Genomic DNA, 16,740 nt, shown 5'->3' with positions numbered 1-16,740 from the left:
TCACTGCACTAACTCACTTATTTGATCCCTCATTATACTTGGCCAGCTAATCTGCAAACAAAGTCTCTCACAAATGGGGTATAGTCAATTAAAGTTGGATCCATTCCGTTATGCATTTGTCGGATTTGATTCGACAAGGGCTATTCAATGAACGGACAAATCCGCATGTCGGATTTCAGCCAAATCCGACTGTTGGATATGTCTGTTCCCGGAGTTCCCTCCGTGCTGCTGCTGACAGCACTGACAGCACTCAGCTGCTGTTTTGTCCTTCTCCCAGCTCTTCCGCACTGCTGATGACAGACATGACAGCACTCTGCTGCTGTCCATTCCTCCTCCCAGCTCGTCCTCATCATCACTTCTGGGAGAGAGGAGCCTGTCCAAGGGGATGCCCATTGGAGATAGTGCACTGCAGCACGCCTCCCCACTCCCCCATCTGATGTCCTCAATCTGACTTTTATTAAAGTTGGATTGAGATTGTCAGAAAGGGGGCCAAAATCTGTCAGATCTGAACCATTTTCTGACAGAAGCACGCGGATATGCAGCTATTCCGCTGATCCACATACTTTCCGACAAGTCAAATATGCCAACTTCTCGGAAAACTGAGGGGAGAATTGAATAAGTCGGAACGCCTTCTGACCTGAAAGAGTCGAAACCTACTGTCTTTCCAACAAGATGACAGGTTTCGACTCCAATCGAATATACCCCAAAGTCTCAATTTTTGCCTGCTTTTTGCAGGTGTATCACTGGCAACAGCCTGGCTTGACATGGCAAACACAAATAGTCACATGAACTCTCAGTTTTTTTATTCTCTCTGCCTTCTCAAGGTATGAACTCCAGCTTCCTAGTTTACTAACATTCAATGAAAGATAGATAGATAGATAGATAGATAGATAGATAGATAGATAGATAGATAGATAGAGAGATAGAATATTCTCAGTATTAACAGATCCATTGCCAGTTGAAACTAATAGTAATTATTACAACAACCATTTCAGATAAATTTTGAATGGGAATTTTAGTAATGTTTTATATAAGAGGCCGGAACTACTTTGTGTACATTAGGAATTTCCTTTTAATCACCATATAGAAAATTATTTTCATGGGAAACATTTAGAATTCTTGATCCCATTGCCACATCTTCCCATTTAACTGACAGTTTAAACTAGATTTCTAGAAAAAAAAATGTAAATACATTTTAAAGTGTGGTATATTTTGCCAGTAGGAGTTGCATGCTGTGAAGTCAGAATAGAAAATATAAAAATGGTTGTTTTCTTTGTTGGATTTAAAAATAATAGTACACATTAGCATAAGTTTTAATCTGAATTTGTGGAATTACCAACATTTCGCGTTCTCCTAATGTATGAAAAAATGCAAATAAATGCTCGGAATGAATACATTTTAAGGTAAGATTTGCAATAATAGTGCTAGAAGTGAAGCATTTACTGGTAAATTATAAATAAGGTATCATTTTAAGAAAAGTGAATGTTTCCGAAAGCACTTCTGTATTAATAAATTAAGACATACCTCCAGATGTGTTTAATAAGAGTATAATGTACTTACGTGTGGTTCTCTATGCATTTGTATCACAGGCTCCATCCAGTATGGTTTCGCATGGCAACCACAAATAATCACATACAGTCTTAGTTTTTTTGTTCTCCCTGCCTTCTGCAGGTATGAACTCCGGCTTCTTAGCCTACTCACATTCAAGGCTCACTGGCCTGACTCCTTTTCAGGATCATAACCTCAGTCACTGACTTTGGTCTTATTCCCGGTCTCCTACTGGTTTAGATACATGCCTCCTGACCACCAATGGCTTCCTAGCACACTGAGCTCTGACTAGCTTCCTCATCCCCACTTGGGCTGGATACACAGGCCGCAGCCTGTCCTAACTGCAAAAGTCTTCCAGACTGACTCTCCACTGCAGCCCTTAGGTGTCCTCACATCTGCCTTTTCTTCCTTGTGTGGATAAGGTCCTCCTGCCTAACACAGATTCAATATGTCACTAATTAATTTACCTTCATACTGCCAAAAAAGATAGATAGATAGATAGATAGATAGATAGATAGATAGATAGATAGATAGATAGATAGATAGATAGACAGACAGGTAGATAGATAGACAGACAGGTAGATAGATAGATAGACAGATAGATAGACAGATAGATAGATAGATAGATAGATAGATAGATAGATAGATAGATAGATAGATAGATAGATAGATAGCCTTTTCTCAGTATTAACAGATCCATTGCCAGTTTAAACTAATAGTAATTAGTACAACAACCATTTCAGATGCATTTTTGAATGGGAATTTTAGTAATGTTTTATATAAGAGGCCAGATCCGCTTTGTGTATATTAAGGATTTCCTTTTAATCACCATATATAAAAGATAATGGCATAGGAAACATTTAGAAATCTTGATCCCATTGCCACATCTTGCACTTTAACTGACAGTTTAAAACTGATTTCTAGAAAAAATAAGTACTGTATATACTCGAGTATAAGTCGACCCGAATATAAGCCGAGGCACCTAATTTTACCACAAAAACCTGGGAAAACTCATTGATTCGAGTATAAGCCTAGGGTGGGAAATGCAGCTCTAGCCGTACACAGCCCTCAGTGCCAGATATGCCCCCACAGTGCCAAATATGCCCTCATACTGCCAGATATGCCCCACAGTGCCAGATATGCCCTCATGCTGTGCCAGATATGCCCTCATGCTGCCAGATATGCCCCACAATGCCAGATATGCCCTCATGCTGCCAGATATGCCCCACAGTGCCAGATATGCCAGATATGCCCTCATGCTGCCAGATATGCCCCAGTGCCAGATGTGCCCTCATGCTGCCAGATATGCCCCACTGTGCCAGATGTGCCCTCATGCTGCCAGATATGCCCCACAGTGCCAGATATGCCAGATATGTCCTCATGCTGCCAGATATGCCCCAGTGCCAGATGTGCCCTCATGCTGCCAGATATGCCAGATATGCCCCACTGTGCCAGATGTGCCCTCATGCTGCCAGATATGCCCCACAGTGCCAGGAAGGGTACTTACCCTCCATCGCTCCCGCGTTGTCTTCTGAAGGAGGGACACGGAGGGCACAGCGCGCGGCTCTCCTGTGTCCCTCCTGCGTCTCCGGCGGCGTGTATGTGTTAAATGAAGTGCCGGTTCGTGAGCCAATCAGAGCTCACGAACGGGCAGTTCATTTAACACACACACGCTGCCGGAGACGCAGGAGGGACACAGGAGAGCCGCGCGCTGTGCCCTCCGTGTCCCTCCTTCCACTGACTTGGGTATAAGCCGAGGGGGCTTTTTCAGCACAAAAAAAAGTGCTGAAAAAGTCGGCTTATACTCGAGTATATACGGTAAATACATTTTAAAGTGTGTACTATGAATTGACAGCATACCAGTGCTGGCATCCTATCAGTCGGAATGCCGGCAGCAGGGTGAGCGCAAAAGAGCCCTTTGTGGGCTTGCTGCACTCGCCACGGTTTGGGCACGGTGATGCGCTAAGCTATTTATTTTTCCTCCAGGGGTGTCATGGACACCCCAAGAGGGAGAAAAGTTGTCGGTATACCGGCGGTCAGGTTCCTGGCATTGGTATGCTGAGTGCCAGGATCCCGACAGCCAGTATAATGAGTGCCACCCATTTTAAAGTGTGGTTTATCTTGCCAGTAGGAGTTGACCATGCTGTGAAGTCAGAATAGAAAATTAAAAATAAATGTTTACAAAAATACTTCTGTATCAATAAATAAAGCCATACATCCAGGAATTTTTAATAAGAGTATAATAAACTTACGTGTGGTAATCTCTGCACCTATAGAACCAAATGGTGAAAAAAATATAAATATTTTATTAGAAATTAATAAGCAAAACATTATTAACTCTGTCTTAATTTTACCATAACAAAATAGGCATGTTATATAACCTATACATTTCCAAAAATAAGTGATGAACTGCAAGTTCTTAATAAGGATCGAAACACAGATTTTAGGTAAATAAATGAAATTAGTGCTTTACTGGCACCATAAATGAAACAAAAACAATAAACATCCTAGTCCCCATTCAGTGCACTAATTCACTTATTTGCCCCTCACTACATTTGGCTAGCTAATCTGCAAACAAAGGGGGTAATTCCAAGTTGATCGCAGCAGGATTTTTGATAGCAATTGGGCAAAACCATGTGCACTGCAGGAGAGGCAGATATAACATGTGCAGAGAGAGTTAGATTTGGGTGGGGTGTGTTCAATCTGCAATCTAATTTGCAGTGTAAAAATAAAGCAGCCAGTATTTACCCTGCACAGAAATAAAATAACCCACCCAAATCTAACTCTTTCTGCACATGTTATATCTGCCTCCCCTGCAGTGCACATGGTTTTGCCCAATTGCTATCAAAAATCTTGCTGCGATCAACTTGGAATTACCCCCATAGTATCTCACAAAGGTGCTAATTCAGACCTGATCGCTGCTGTACGTTTTTGCACAGCAGTGATCAGGTCAGAACTGTGATTTCGCTGGCGCCGCAGCATGCCGGCGCATGCCAGACAGCTGACAGCCCTGCGATCGCCTCTGCCTGATTGAAAGTCGCTGGATGGGAGGGGCGGACCCAGAGCCGGATTAAGGGGGGGTTCTGGAGGTAAATACCCCTGAGCCCCATGCTGTGAGAGGGCCCCCACCGCCCGCCACCTGCTGCAGATCAGATCTCTATCACCGATCCGATCTGCGCTTCCTGCTCACACCGGCCCACTGACAGCCAGCGCTGCAAACTTTTACTGGCCAGCCGAGCCGAACGACGGCTCCACGGTCCAATGATGAGGGAATCTGCAGCCTGCAGCTCCGTGACTGGTTGGAGCGCAGGCTGCAGGGGAAAAAGATTATGAGTTCACGTTAATCACACAATACGCCAGGGAACATAAGAAGGTAGAAAAAATACTACAAAGACACTGGCATGTCTTAAAGAAAGACTCAGTTCTTGGCCCGTTATAGCCAGCAAAAACCTAAGTATATCTACAGAAAGGCTCCCAATCTGAAATCAGAATTAGTATCGAGCATGTATGCGCCAACACCACAAAGGTCCACTGTGATATCAACTGGGTTCTATAGATGTGGATATTGTATAGGTTGCAAAAACATTCCAAGTGGGGGTTGCAAGAAAATGGAAGAAATAAACATAAAATGGTATAAAGGTAAAAGTAAAAGAGTTTATATCCTGTAACACTAAGAATGTAATTTATACCATTCAGTGCAAGTGTAATAAATTCTACATTGGGAGGACATCACGCCCTCTCAAGGTCGACTTAGGAGAACATTTGCGCAATATCTAGAAAGGTGTGGAAACACACGCCCTTTCAGCGCATTTTAAAAGGGAACATAATTGTTTAGCATCCAATATCTACAACTTCTATGGTATCAAAGCAATTAGCGGTAACAAGAGATGTAAAGATAGTGCTACATTATTGGCCAAAACAGAAATGAGCTATATCTGCAAATGTAAAACCCTTATCCCCACAGGTTAAATAGTGACTTTGAGCTTAAGTGGTTCTTGTAAATTTAAATAGATTCCAGGATTAAAAATAATGAATATGGATTTTCCACTTGGCTGGGTGTACGATTCATATGGAGTTATTATGATTTTGGTTGTGGTACAAACAATGTATGAAAACGCAAAACTTATCCTGCACCAGACTTAATATAATTAATTAACTAAATACTGATAACCAACTAGAAAAAAAGAGATTTTGGCCCCCATGGGCAACTATTCTAACGTTGGAGGTGCTCCTCGGAATAATGTACCAAATACATGTAAATTTGGTGGATGTAGAAGAACCCACAACTCACCAAAAGAAAAGAAATTCCTTTGTTAGGAGCACTCTTTTGAAAAATATATGTGAATTTTTGAAAAATGTGTTCGTATTAAAACTTAACTTTTATTAATCCTTACTTGACTAAAAAATTATTATAAAGGGGGTATGCTATAATTGATGAGTCCCCTTTTAAACAGTGGTAAAAATCTATGAGTAAGGACAATTACAATCGTTTATTATATAATGATGTAATTGTCCACAAATTGAAGAATACAGTGATAGTAATCTATCAAAATAATCAGGTAAGCAGCAGTGGTGATATTACTTACTCTCATATGCTCAAAAAATTTAATACCTCTTGGGTATTTAATATCACAAAATAGATTTTTCAGACCAGTTGTATGTGTCTGGATTCGATCAAGCGGTATAGATAGTACTCGAAAATTTATTTAGATCAGCTTCTCCCCACAATCCAATCAATTTATATATAAGAGACTGATATTTTCTCATAGAGAAAAACAGTAGTGCTATCCATAACTGTGTGGTGAATAAAGAGTACAAAGTTGCAATCTGACTTCTTTAAACAAGAGACTGACATATATTATATCACAATTGTATAGAGCAGATGTTGGTGCATAAATGACCATCTATTATTGAAGCCAGATTCCAGTCACAGTTTGATCAGCACATAATCTCATTGAAAGAAAGGGTTATACATTACAAACATATAGACAAAATTTGTATTGTAATATGACAAAAAAAAGGAAGCGGGGGAGAAGGAGGGGGGGGGGAAAGGGAGGAAGGGGGGGAGGGGAAAAGGAGAAAACAAAAATATGGACACTCTAGTCAACTGATCCCATCTGCTGTCTAACCTCATCCAAGAGCGGAGGAAAGATGAGAGTGGGACCGTCGACTGTGCCGTAGAAATGAGAAAGACAGGCACATTGGCTGAAGACCCCGTCGTGGTGTTAGGTGGGCCCTGATGCTAGCAAGCCTTGCAGGGTCCAAATGCGCCACTTGGGCCAGAGCCAGAGGCCGAAAATAAAAATAAAAGGGGAAGTATTACAGAGTAAAGGTTAAATTTTTGCTTTCAGCTTAATGAAAAAATGAAATCAATAAAACTTTTGTTTTTAAAGCAAAGTTGTTAATTTTTTTAACTGCAATTGCCCATATCTGAAATGCTCCTCAATTAATAAAGGCTAGTTTTATTATATAACCTTATAAGTATTGGCTAATTAGTACAAATATTGGTGTGTCCACCTTTGTTGCACCTTGCTCATTGCCATATCTTTCAAAGAGACATATACCTATTAGAAAAATGTGTTTGAAAATGCCTGGCTAGTGAGGGCTGAAAAAAAGGGGTAGTAGGCACTCCAGTACACTGATCCCATCTGCTGTCTGACCTCATCAAAAGAGCGGAGGACAGATGAGAGTAGGATCGTGGGCTGTACCGTGAAAGAAGAAAACCGGGTGGCATTTGAGAAGCCGTATGTGGTGTTAGGCGGACCCTGATGCTATTTTAGCCTTGCAGGGTCCGGATGCGCCACCGGAGACCAAATGTCCATCCATGAAATAAGAGAGGGAGAGAAGATGGGGTATGGGGAGTACCGGATTGTTGTGTCTGAAGCGCAAATCGCTATCCGTCACAGCTCTGGCAGCGGTCCGTTGATCCAAGCCGCTACTCCTGCTGATCACGTCTCCCCCGCTGCTAGCCGCGGTTAATTGATCAAAGTCGCTCGATTGCTGGAAACTGCTGCTGCTGATCACGGCTCCCCCTGCAGTGAGGAGACCGTGCATTGGGCCGTAATTAGGACGTACGTTTCACCACCTGGGCTTGCTCACCTAGCAGCCTTATATATATATAAATCAAGCCAACGACTCCGGCACTCCAGAAGTCCCCAAGGGACTAGCTTGCTCAGGTGCCTTCCTCCAGAGGGTGACCCCAATGCATGAACAGGAACAAACGAGGCGGCACTCAAAGACTTTGAAATGCAAAAAACATGTATTGGTGCTATCTACGTTTCGGGGACCACCTCCCCTTCGTCAGGATAACTGCACAAGTGAAAACAACAGGTTTAAATAACAATAGACTTACCCCGCTTGCATGATTCCCCCACACTCGTTCTCCTCTGGCCACGCCACCCGGGCATCCCTTTCGGCGTCACCGCTCGCACCAGCGGAACCGGAAGTGATGTCGCGGCTCCCTTCTGTGTGGCCATGGAGACGCTATAAATAAAACAAACGTGTCATGTATTAACACCAGTGTCTATATACGAACCTGCTAAAAGTAATCCACTTTACAGGTATTAAGTGCACACTGCAATTACATTATGAGCATATAAGCATAGCGATTACTACAAAAGTGCATAGTGCTTGTAAACAAGATTAATATACTTTAAAGTGCAATATTCATAGATCTATAAGTAATTTAAAAATTATGTGAACAATATATTAAAAAACTCTATAGGCAGACAACAGCAAGCCAGGATATATGAATACAATATCTAAACAGAATATAAAATAAATATTCCACTTAATCTAAAACCTGAACTGTCGAATCTATTAATCTTCCCTCACCTCAACTGTCACGAGGAGGCACAATATAAATAGATGAACCTATGGAACCTCAACAATGTTACAGGAAATTAATGAGTCCTAGATTGTCATTTAGCCCACCCGGTTTGAGTGTATTGAGTCTATGTATCCACATAGCCTCAAGCTGAAGCAATTTTTTGCCCCTGTTGCCCCCCCCCCCCCGTCCCCCCCCCCCCCCCCCCCCGTCCCCCCCGGGGAGACTCAGGGACATGATCTATGATGCGGTGTCTGAAAGTGGCCATGCTATGTCTGTGTTCTAAGGAATGTTTGGCTACCAGCTGTTCCCCATTGCCAGATGCCAATGCACTCCTTATGGCCAATCTCTGCTGGACCATCCTCACTTTAAATTGGCATTCGGTTTTACCGATATAATAGCGCCCACATGGACAGAAAATAGCGCACACCACGAATTTAGAAGTACATGTGAGGGGCCATCTGATGCTGAATTTTTTCCCGGAAAAGTGATGTGAAATGCTATCACCAGGAGACATATGTGTGCATGTGGTGCATCCCGTACATTTGAAGCAGCCATTCCTGCGGGACAAAAAATGTCTAGGAGTGGGTGTCTTGAATTTGGCCATGTCTGTTTTGACTAACATGTCTTTGATGTTTCGGCCTCTGGTGTAACTAGGCATGACCCTCTTATCACGGAAGATCTTTAAATCCGGATCTGTGGACATCATTGGCCACAGTTGTTTCAACTTCTTAGTGTTGTGCTCACTATTTACATTAAATTCTTTAACCCACGGGATGACTTTAGACATATCACGTGCCAGGGTGGGTTTCAGTAACTCCTCCCTGTTTTTGGCTACAGCCTTCTGCCTAGCTGCTCTGAGAAGGTCAAGGGGGTAACCTCTTTTGACAAACCTATGCTCCATTTCTTCCAATTGTGCATCTCTCACTGTATTGTTGTTGTTAACTCTACAGACCCTGAGGAATTGAGAGAAGGGCGCTATTATGGATACATAGACTCAATACACTCAAACCGGGTGGGCTAAATGACAATCTAGGACTCATTAATTTCCTGTAACATTGCTGAGGTTCCATAGGTTCATCTATTTATATTGTGACTCCTCGTGACAGTTGAGGTGAGGGAAGATTAATAAATTCAACAGTTCAGGTTTTAGATTAAGTGGAATATTTATTTTATATTCTGTTTAGATATTGTATTCCTATATCCTGGCTTGCTGTTGTCTGCCTATAGCTTTTTTTTAATATATTGTTCACATAATTTTTAAATTATTTATAGATCTATGAATATTGCACTTTAAAGTATATTAATCTTGTTTACAAGCACTATGCACTTTTGTAGTAATCGCTATGCTGATATGCTCATAATGTAATTGCAGTGTGCACTTAATACCTGTAAAGTGGATTACTTTTATCAGGTTCGTATATAGACACTGATGTTAATATATGGCACGTTTGTTTTATTTATAGCGTCTCCATGGCCACACAGAAGGGAGTCACGACGTCACTTCCGGTTCCGCTGGTGCGAGCGGTGAGGCCGAACGGGATGCCCGGGTGGCGTGGCCAGAGCAGAACGAATGTGGGGGAACCATGCAAGGGGGGTAAGTCTATTGTTATTTAAACCTGTTGTTTTCACTTGTGCAGTTATCCTGACGAAGGGGAGGTGGTCCCCGAAACGTAGATAGCACCAATACATGTATTTTGCATTTCAAAGTCTTTGAGTGCCACCTCGTTTGTTCTATATATTTTATATTTTTCTAGGATCATGAGATAAAAAGGATGAACATTAGTGTTATGTTGAAGAATTGTAACCGGATCGTTGCCATGGTTACGGTCACCGGACCAACATATGCAATGTCCCGTGGTCCATTTGAACCTCCGGGCCTCGGAAATCCTGCATCTCATTGTCACTGTTTCTGTGCGCTCCACCAGCGTCTAACAAGGGAACCACGTCACTTCTGGCAACGTAATTTATGGCCAGCTGGATCCGTCCAACTGTGCATTCCACCAGCGTCACTTCCGGCAACCTAACTTCCGGCAGGCCAGATCCTCTTAACATGCGGTCCAATGATGCATTCCACATACTTACATTTCCATGGGGATCTCATTAGTAACAGGAGCATTTGAGAGCGAGCTCCGTTTGTTATATCCCATGTAAACGGATATAATGTAACGGATCACGCACCAGTTACCATCAGCAATTCATCGCACCAGTCACTTTGGATCATATAACATGGTCATGAATGGTGCTTAATGTAACCATGGCAACGATGCCGGGTTGGGGACTGATTATGTATTTTCGGTATTCCTTTTTGTTAATACAACTTTATTGTGGACATTCTGAACATAAATTAATTAACTTGTATTATACCACAAGTTGCATGTGAGATTTGTGTTTCTATTTCTAATTTTATTCCATGTGTAAATGATTAATGAATGAATTATGTATGAGGTCATTTATGCCTAATGGTGATTGGCTGTTCACCATTTAAATTCTGGGTGTGCCACACTCCACCTATGTCTTGATAAAGGTCACAGGATGACCGAAATGCATTGACAGTAGGAATGTGGACAGCCAGACCTTTTTTTGCTTCTTGTGCACCCCATCCCATGGACACCTTCACCTCCTACAAGGTAAAACTCCACACCCATGGACTCTGTTTGGAAAACATCTTGGAGGTGTCATATCAGATGTTTTTTTTCTGTTGTTATTATTTATATATATTTTTTCCATCTACTGCAATTTTTTTGTGTTTTTTTTTTGTATGAGGCCTTTTAAAGAATTGGATTTTTTGTTTCTCTTTTTACCTGTATATTGGATATAGCCCCTTCTGTTTGGGGAATTGTGTACAATAAAAAACTTTTTATAGACTTTACGTGGTGGTGAGGATATTATATCATCTTGAGGATGACCTCCTGAGGATCTAAAGGAAAAGATACCTTGATGTGCTTTTGAAACCTGTACAATATTGTGAGTTCGGTACGCTTACTATATCCACTAACCGATTCATAAAGATACCTTGATATGTGACTGACTTATTTTACCAACAGTAAGTGGGGTACGCCCATGTACTTATATTCAAAATAGGGGTGATGCTTGGAATCGATTAAGAGTAAGCATCAAACATTGTGGGGAATATTATTTTTAAACCTCCAACAAAAAAAATACTACACATTGGTTGTTTTCTCCATTTTTTTCCACATAAATAAGAGATTTGCATATTGATTTGATGTGGATTGGAGGTCCTCGTCCAGGAGACATCCGAAAGATATCTTGATGTGCTTTTTGTAACACCATAGAAGTTAAAGATACCTTTATGAGCCTTCACCAGACCCTAACTAAAGTGAGTGGGGTACACTGTCCTTTTGTATCAAACACACCACCTTTTGCACCTTTCGATTAAGAAGCACTACATCTATCTAAAAGGACAAAAAAATTATGTTTATATAAAGCTAAAGAACACTAACATATCTTTTTGAGTTGTATTCTACGGGATAAAGAAGTTTTCTTAACACACTATTTTAGTTTATTGTGAAAAACTGTATTACACTATATGTATTTGTTTTTTTTCATAATTATCACGTCACTCTGCATGGGAATCAAGTATTGCATGGTCTTCATGACAAATACCAGAGAATTTCTCCATAAAAGGGAACGGATTGTATACTACATTTTCAATTTTATCTTTTTCACTAAAATTTAAGCGCCCAGGGTGGCAACAGTACACATTAGCATTAAGTTTTCATCTGAATTTGTGGAATTGCCAACATTTTGCATTCTCCTAAAGTATGAAACATGCAAATAAATGCTCTATATGTATGAATGTTAAGGTAAGGTTTGTTATAATAGTGCTAGAAGTGAAGCATTTACTGGTAAATTAGAAATAAATAATTATTTTAAGAAAATAGGATTTTGGTACCTACCGGTGAATCCATTTCTCTGATTCCACAGGGGACAGTGGAGCTTACACTGGGGTATTGAGGTATTTGCTATAGGCAACTGGCACATCTAATTTAAAAATTTCCCCCTCTACTTCCCACAATTCCCCAGTTTGGAAAATGTAGACCAAGAGGGGATGAAACAGAGGAGATACAAAAGATAGAAAACACACAGAACATAACTAACAGGTCAAACCTAAAAACTATTATCAAAGGCAGGCAACCAGAGTTGAGGTGGGCGTCCAGGGTCCCCTGTGGAATCAGAGAAATGGATTTACTGGTAGGTACCAAAATACTATTTTCTCTTTAATTCCACTAGGGGACACTGGAGCTTATGCCTGGGACGTCCTAAAGTTTCCTCCCTGGGCGGGAGAGCTCTGTGGTACCTGCAAGACCAACTTACCGAAACTGGAGACCGAAGCCGCAAATGTATCAAAACTATAGATAGTGCTATATATATATATATATATATATATAGTCCTCTAGATACTCTCCTGGCAGAGAGAGCAAAACACGGCACTGCAGGGTTTTCAAATAGCTGAAGTTTAATTCAACGTTTCGGGACCCAAAGTCCCGTCGTCAGGAAAATATCATACAAACAGTGACATGTGAAGGCCCTTCACATGTCACTGTTTGTATGATATTTTCCTGACGACGGGACTTTGGGTCCCGAAACGTTGAATTAAACTTCAGCTATTTGAAAACCCTGCAGTGCCGTGTTTTGCTCTCTCTGCCAGGAGAGTATCTAGAGGACTATTTATTTACACAAGGGCACGCAGGTACTTGTTATCACTATCATGTAGAGTGCCGATCCAGCAGCATCCCTATATATATATATATATATAGTGCTATATATAGTGCTTGCCAATGACCAAGTGGCAGCCCGGCAAAGTTGCAATGTGGAAGCGCTTCTGCGCACTGCCCAGGACATGTACTCACCTACCTTGTGGAATGCGCTCCAAGAGGAGCTGGAGGCTGCAGCTGCTTATTGATATAAGCTTGCCGAATGGATAGACAAATCCAACGAGCCAGAGTCTGCTTTGAAGCCGGACATCCTCTGCGGTTAGCATCATACAAAACAAACAACATGTCTGATTTCCACACCGAAGCCATCCGGTCGACATAGATATGTTATGCCCTTACTACATCCAGAGTAGAAGAAGGTCCGGATGGATCCTGAAAGGCTGGAACAACAATCGGTTGATTTATATAAAAACGCAGGTACCACCTTTGGAAGGAAAGACGGTTGAGTACGAAGTTCAGCTCTGTCATCATGGAATATCAAATATGGCAGTCTACACAAGAGCCCCTAAATCCAAAACTCACCGAGCCGAGGCTAGAGCCAACAGAAGGACCGTTTTCCATGTAAGAAGTCTGAAGTTGGTATCTTCTAACGGTTCAAACGTTAAAGATTGAAGAAAGGACAACACCAAATTTAAGTCCCAAGATGCTGTAGGTGGAATAAAGGGAGGCTGAAGTCGAATCGCACCCTGAAGGAAAGTCTGTATTTCTGATAACATGACCAAACATTTTTGGAAAAAGATGGAGAACACCAAAATTTGAACTTTTAAAGACGCTACCGCAAACCTGCCTTTAAACCCTCTTGTAGAAATAACAGTAATCTGGAGAGACGAAAAGACTTGGAAGGAATTTGATGACCCTGACACCATGTCACATAGGAACGCCAGATACTGTGATAATGGGCCAATGTCACTGGTTTCCTAGCTATCAACATTGTAAGGATGACTGAATCCGGAATCCCCTTCATCCTTTAAGATAGCTGTCTCAACAGTCACCCCATCAAATGCAGCTGTGTCAAATTGGGGTGGAGGAACAGACCTTGTTGAAGAAGATCTGGTCGAAGAGGTAGAGTCCAAGGTTCATCCGATAGAAGAAGTTGAAGGTCCGAGAACCAACTTCTTCAAGGCCAGTTTGGCGCTACTAGAATCACTGCGGCCGACTCTCGCTTTATCCTCTTTAAGAAACGAGAAAGTAGTGAAAGGGGTGAAAAATAGGTATACAAGATCGTAATTCCAGAGAGTTGTGAGAGCATCCACAGCCTCTGCTGCTGGATCCCTTGTTCTTGACATGTATCTTGGCAACTTGTGATTTAGTCTTGATGCCATGAGATCGATCTGCGGAAAACCCCATCTCTGATTTAGGGCCTGGAACACCTCCTGGTGAAGGGGGTAATTCAGACCCGGTCACTGCTGTGCATTTTCGCTCAGACACGATATACGGTCTGAACTGTGCATGCGTATGCACCGCAATGTGCAGGTGCGTCACCCCACGATGACGGGGATTGCCGGACAGCACCAAGATGAATGAAGAAAGCGATCGCAGCAGCGATCGCAAGAAGATTGACAGGAAGAGGCCATTTGTGGGTGGCAACAAACAGTTTCCAGGGAGTGTCCAGGAAAATGCAGGCATGTCCACCCGTTTGGAAGGATGGTTTCTGACGTCAGCTCTGGCCCCGATCATCGCACAGCAAGAGTAAGGCCTGGGCTGTGCAGAGACTGCACAAACTTTTCTTTGTGTAGCACTCTGCACATCCGATCTCACCCCTGCACAGCGAATACCCCCTCCCCCTGTAGGCGGTGACTACCTAGTCACAGCAGTGCAAAAAACGCCTGCTTGTGAATAGGTCTGAATTAAGCCTGAACTTCCCACTACCCTGGGTGAATATCTTGGCAACTGAGGTAGTCTGCCTTCCAATTTTCTACTCCCTGGATAAATACTGCAGACAGAATCACCTGATTTCTCTCTGACCACTGCAATATTCGAGAGACCTCTCGCATCGCCAAGTGACTGAGTCCCGCCCTGCCTGTTGATATATGCCACTGCTGTTGCATTGTCCGATTGAACTCGAACAGGATGGAACCGGAGAAGGTGAAATGCCTCCCTCTTAGCTCCAGAGCGTTTATTGGTAACCGGCTTTCCTGTGTCGACCACCTTCGATGAAAGTAAGAATACAACACCACTGCCCCCTATCCTCTGAGACTTGCATCTGTCATCAGAACAATCCAGTCCCAAATTCTGAATCGGTGACCCGCCATAAGATTATTTCAGCTTGAGCCACCAGAGAAGTGACATCCGCGTCTGGGGAGATAAGTGGACTGTCGGTGCAGTTGTAGATGGGAACCCAACCACTGTGACAGAAGGTCCAATTGAAACATTGTTGAGTGGTAACAACCTAGTTGTAGGGTCTCGAAGGCTGCCACCATCTTCCCTAGCAGACGGATACAGATGTGTAAGGATACCCATTTTGGTTTTAGGACTAGATGGACCATCTGATGAATGTCCTGCGCCTGGAAGAAACACCTTCTGTTGCCGTGTGTCGAGAATCAGACCTAGAAATCGAAGAAACTGGGATGATACCAGTTGTGACTTGTCGAAATTGATAATCCAGCTGTGATGAATGAGAGTCTGGTACGTTAAATGTGCATGCTCTAGCAGAGTCATCTCCAGTGGTACTTTGATTAACAAGTCGTCCAGATACGGGAAAATGGTAATGCCCAACGATCTCAGATGAGCGACCATCACCGTCATGACATTGGTGAAAATTCTGGAGGCCGAAGACAATCCGAACGGCAGAGCCTGAAATTGATCATGTTCCTACAAAATGGCAAAACGCAGGTAAGCCTGATGTGGTTTCCAAATTGGAATATGCAGGTACACGTCCTTTATATCCATGGATAGTAGATAGAAACTCCGCTGGTTCTAAGTTTGCTATGACCGATTGAATGAACTCCATCTTTAATCAATATATTGATAGGTACTCGTTTAGAGACTTTAGATTCAGGATCGGCCTGACAGATCCATCTGGATTGGGGACCACAAAAAGATTTGTGTAGAATCCCAGATTCCTTTGATTCAATGGAACTGGTACCAACACCTGTGATTCCACAAGATTTCGAATAGCTTCCTGCAACACAGCGGCTCTGTCTGGTAAAAGAGGAAGACTGGTTGTGAAGAACCAATGCTGGGGAGAAGCTGCAAAATCTATTTTGTAACCTGACTAAATCAAATGGTGTATTCAAGGATCTGAAGAAGTTTGTTCCCAAACCTGCTGAAATGCTATGAGCCGAGCACCCACCTGTAGAGCTCCAAGGTGGGTTGGAAGACCGTCATACCACCTGTTTCTCAGTTGTCTTCGCTTCTGGGCAACAGATTGCTGTCTGAGTGCAACCTCTGCCACTGCCTCCTCTTGTCTGAGAGGAAGATCCTCTGCCACGAAAGGACTGTTGAGGACGAAAGGATTGGAAGGAGGGACCCGTATAGGGTCGTCTGGCCAGTGGAGGTGCATATGGCAAAAACGTGGATTTTCCTCCCGTGGCTTGAGAAATCCATTAATCTATCTCTGGTCCAAATAAAGACTCACCTATAAAAGGAATTGCTTCAGCCGCCTTCTTGAATTCAGTATCCAAATGC

General features: G+C 42.5%; 1 protein-coding gene across 14 annotated transcripts in view; it reads right to left on the bottom strand.

Annotated features, from left to right (window-relative positions):
* Window positions 1–16,740, bottom strand: part of LOC135056544 (deleted in malignant brain tumors 1 protein-like) — a 244,276-nt gene that overhangs the window by 128,642 nt on the left and 98,894 nt on the right. For 13 of the 14 annotated variants that reach the window (XM_063961862.1, XM_063961863.1, XM_063961867.1 and 10 more), the window contains one exon: window positions 3,801–3,818. The exons of the other annotated variant lie outside the window; for it this stretch is intronic. In XM_063961862.1, the coding sequence (XP_063817932.1) occupies window positions 3,801–3,818 (18 nt within the window). The remainder of the gene's footprint in view (window positions 1–3,800; window positions 3,819–16,740) is intronic. 14 annotated transcript variants of the gene reach the window in all.

The sequence above is a fragment of the Pseudophryne corroboree genome, chromosome 3 (assembly GCF_028390025.1).
Source record: "Pseudophryne corroboree isolate aPseCor3 chromosome 3, aPseCor3.hap2, whole genome shotgun sequence".
Classification (NCBI taxonomy): Eukaryota; Metazoa; Chordata; class Amphibia; order Anura; family Myobatrachidae; genus Pseudophryne; species Pseudophryne corroboree.
The sequence above is the reverse complement of the archived record's forward strand: the minus strand, read 5'-3'. Positions and strand labels throughout refer to the sequence as shown.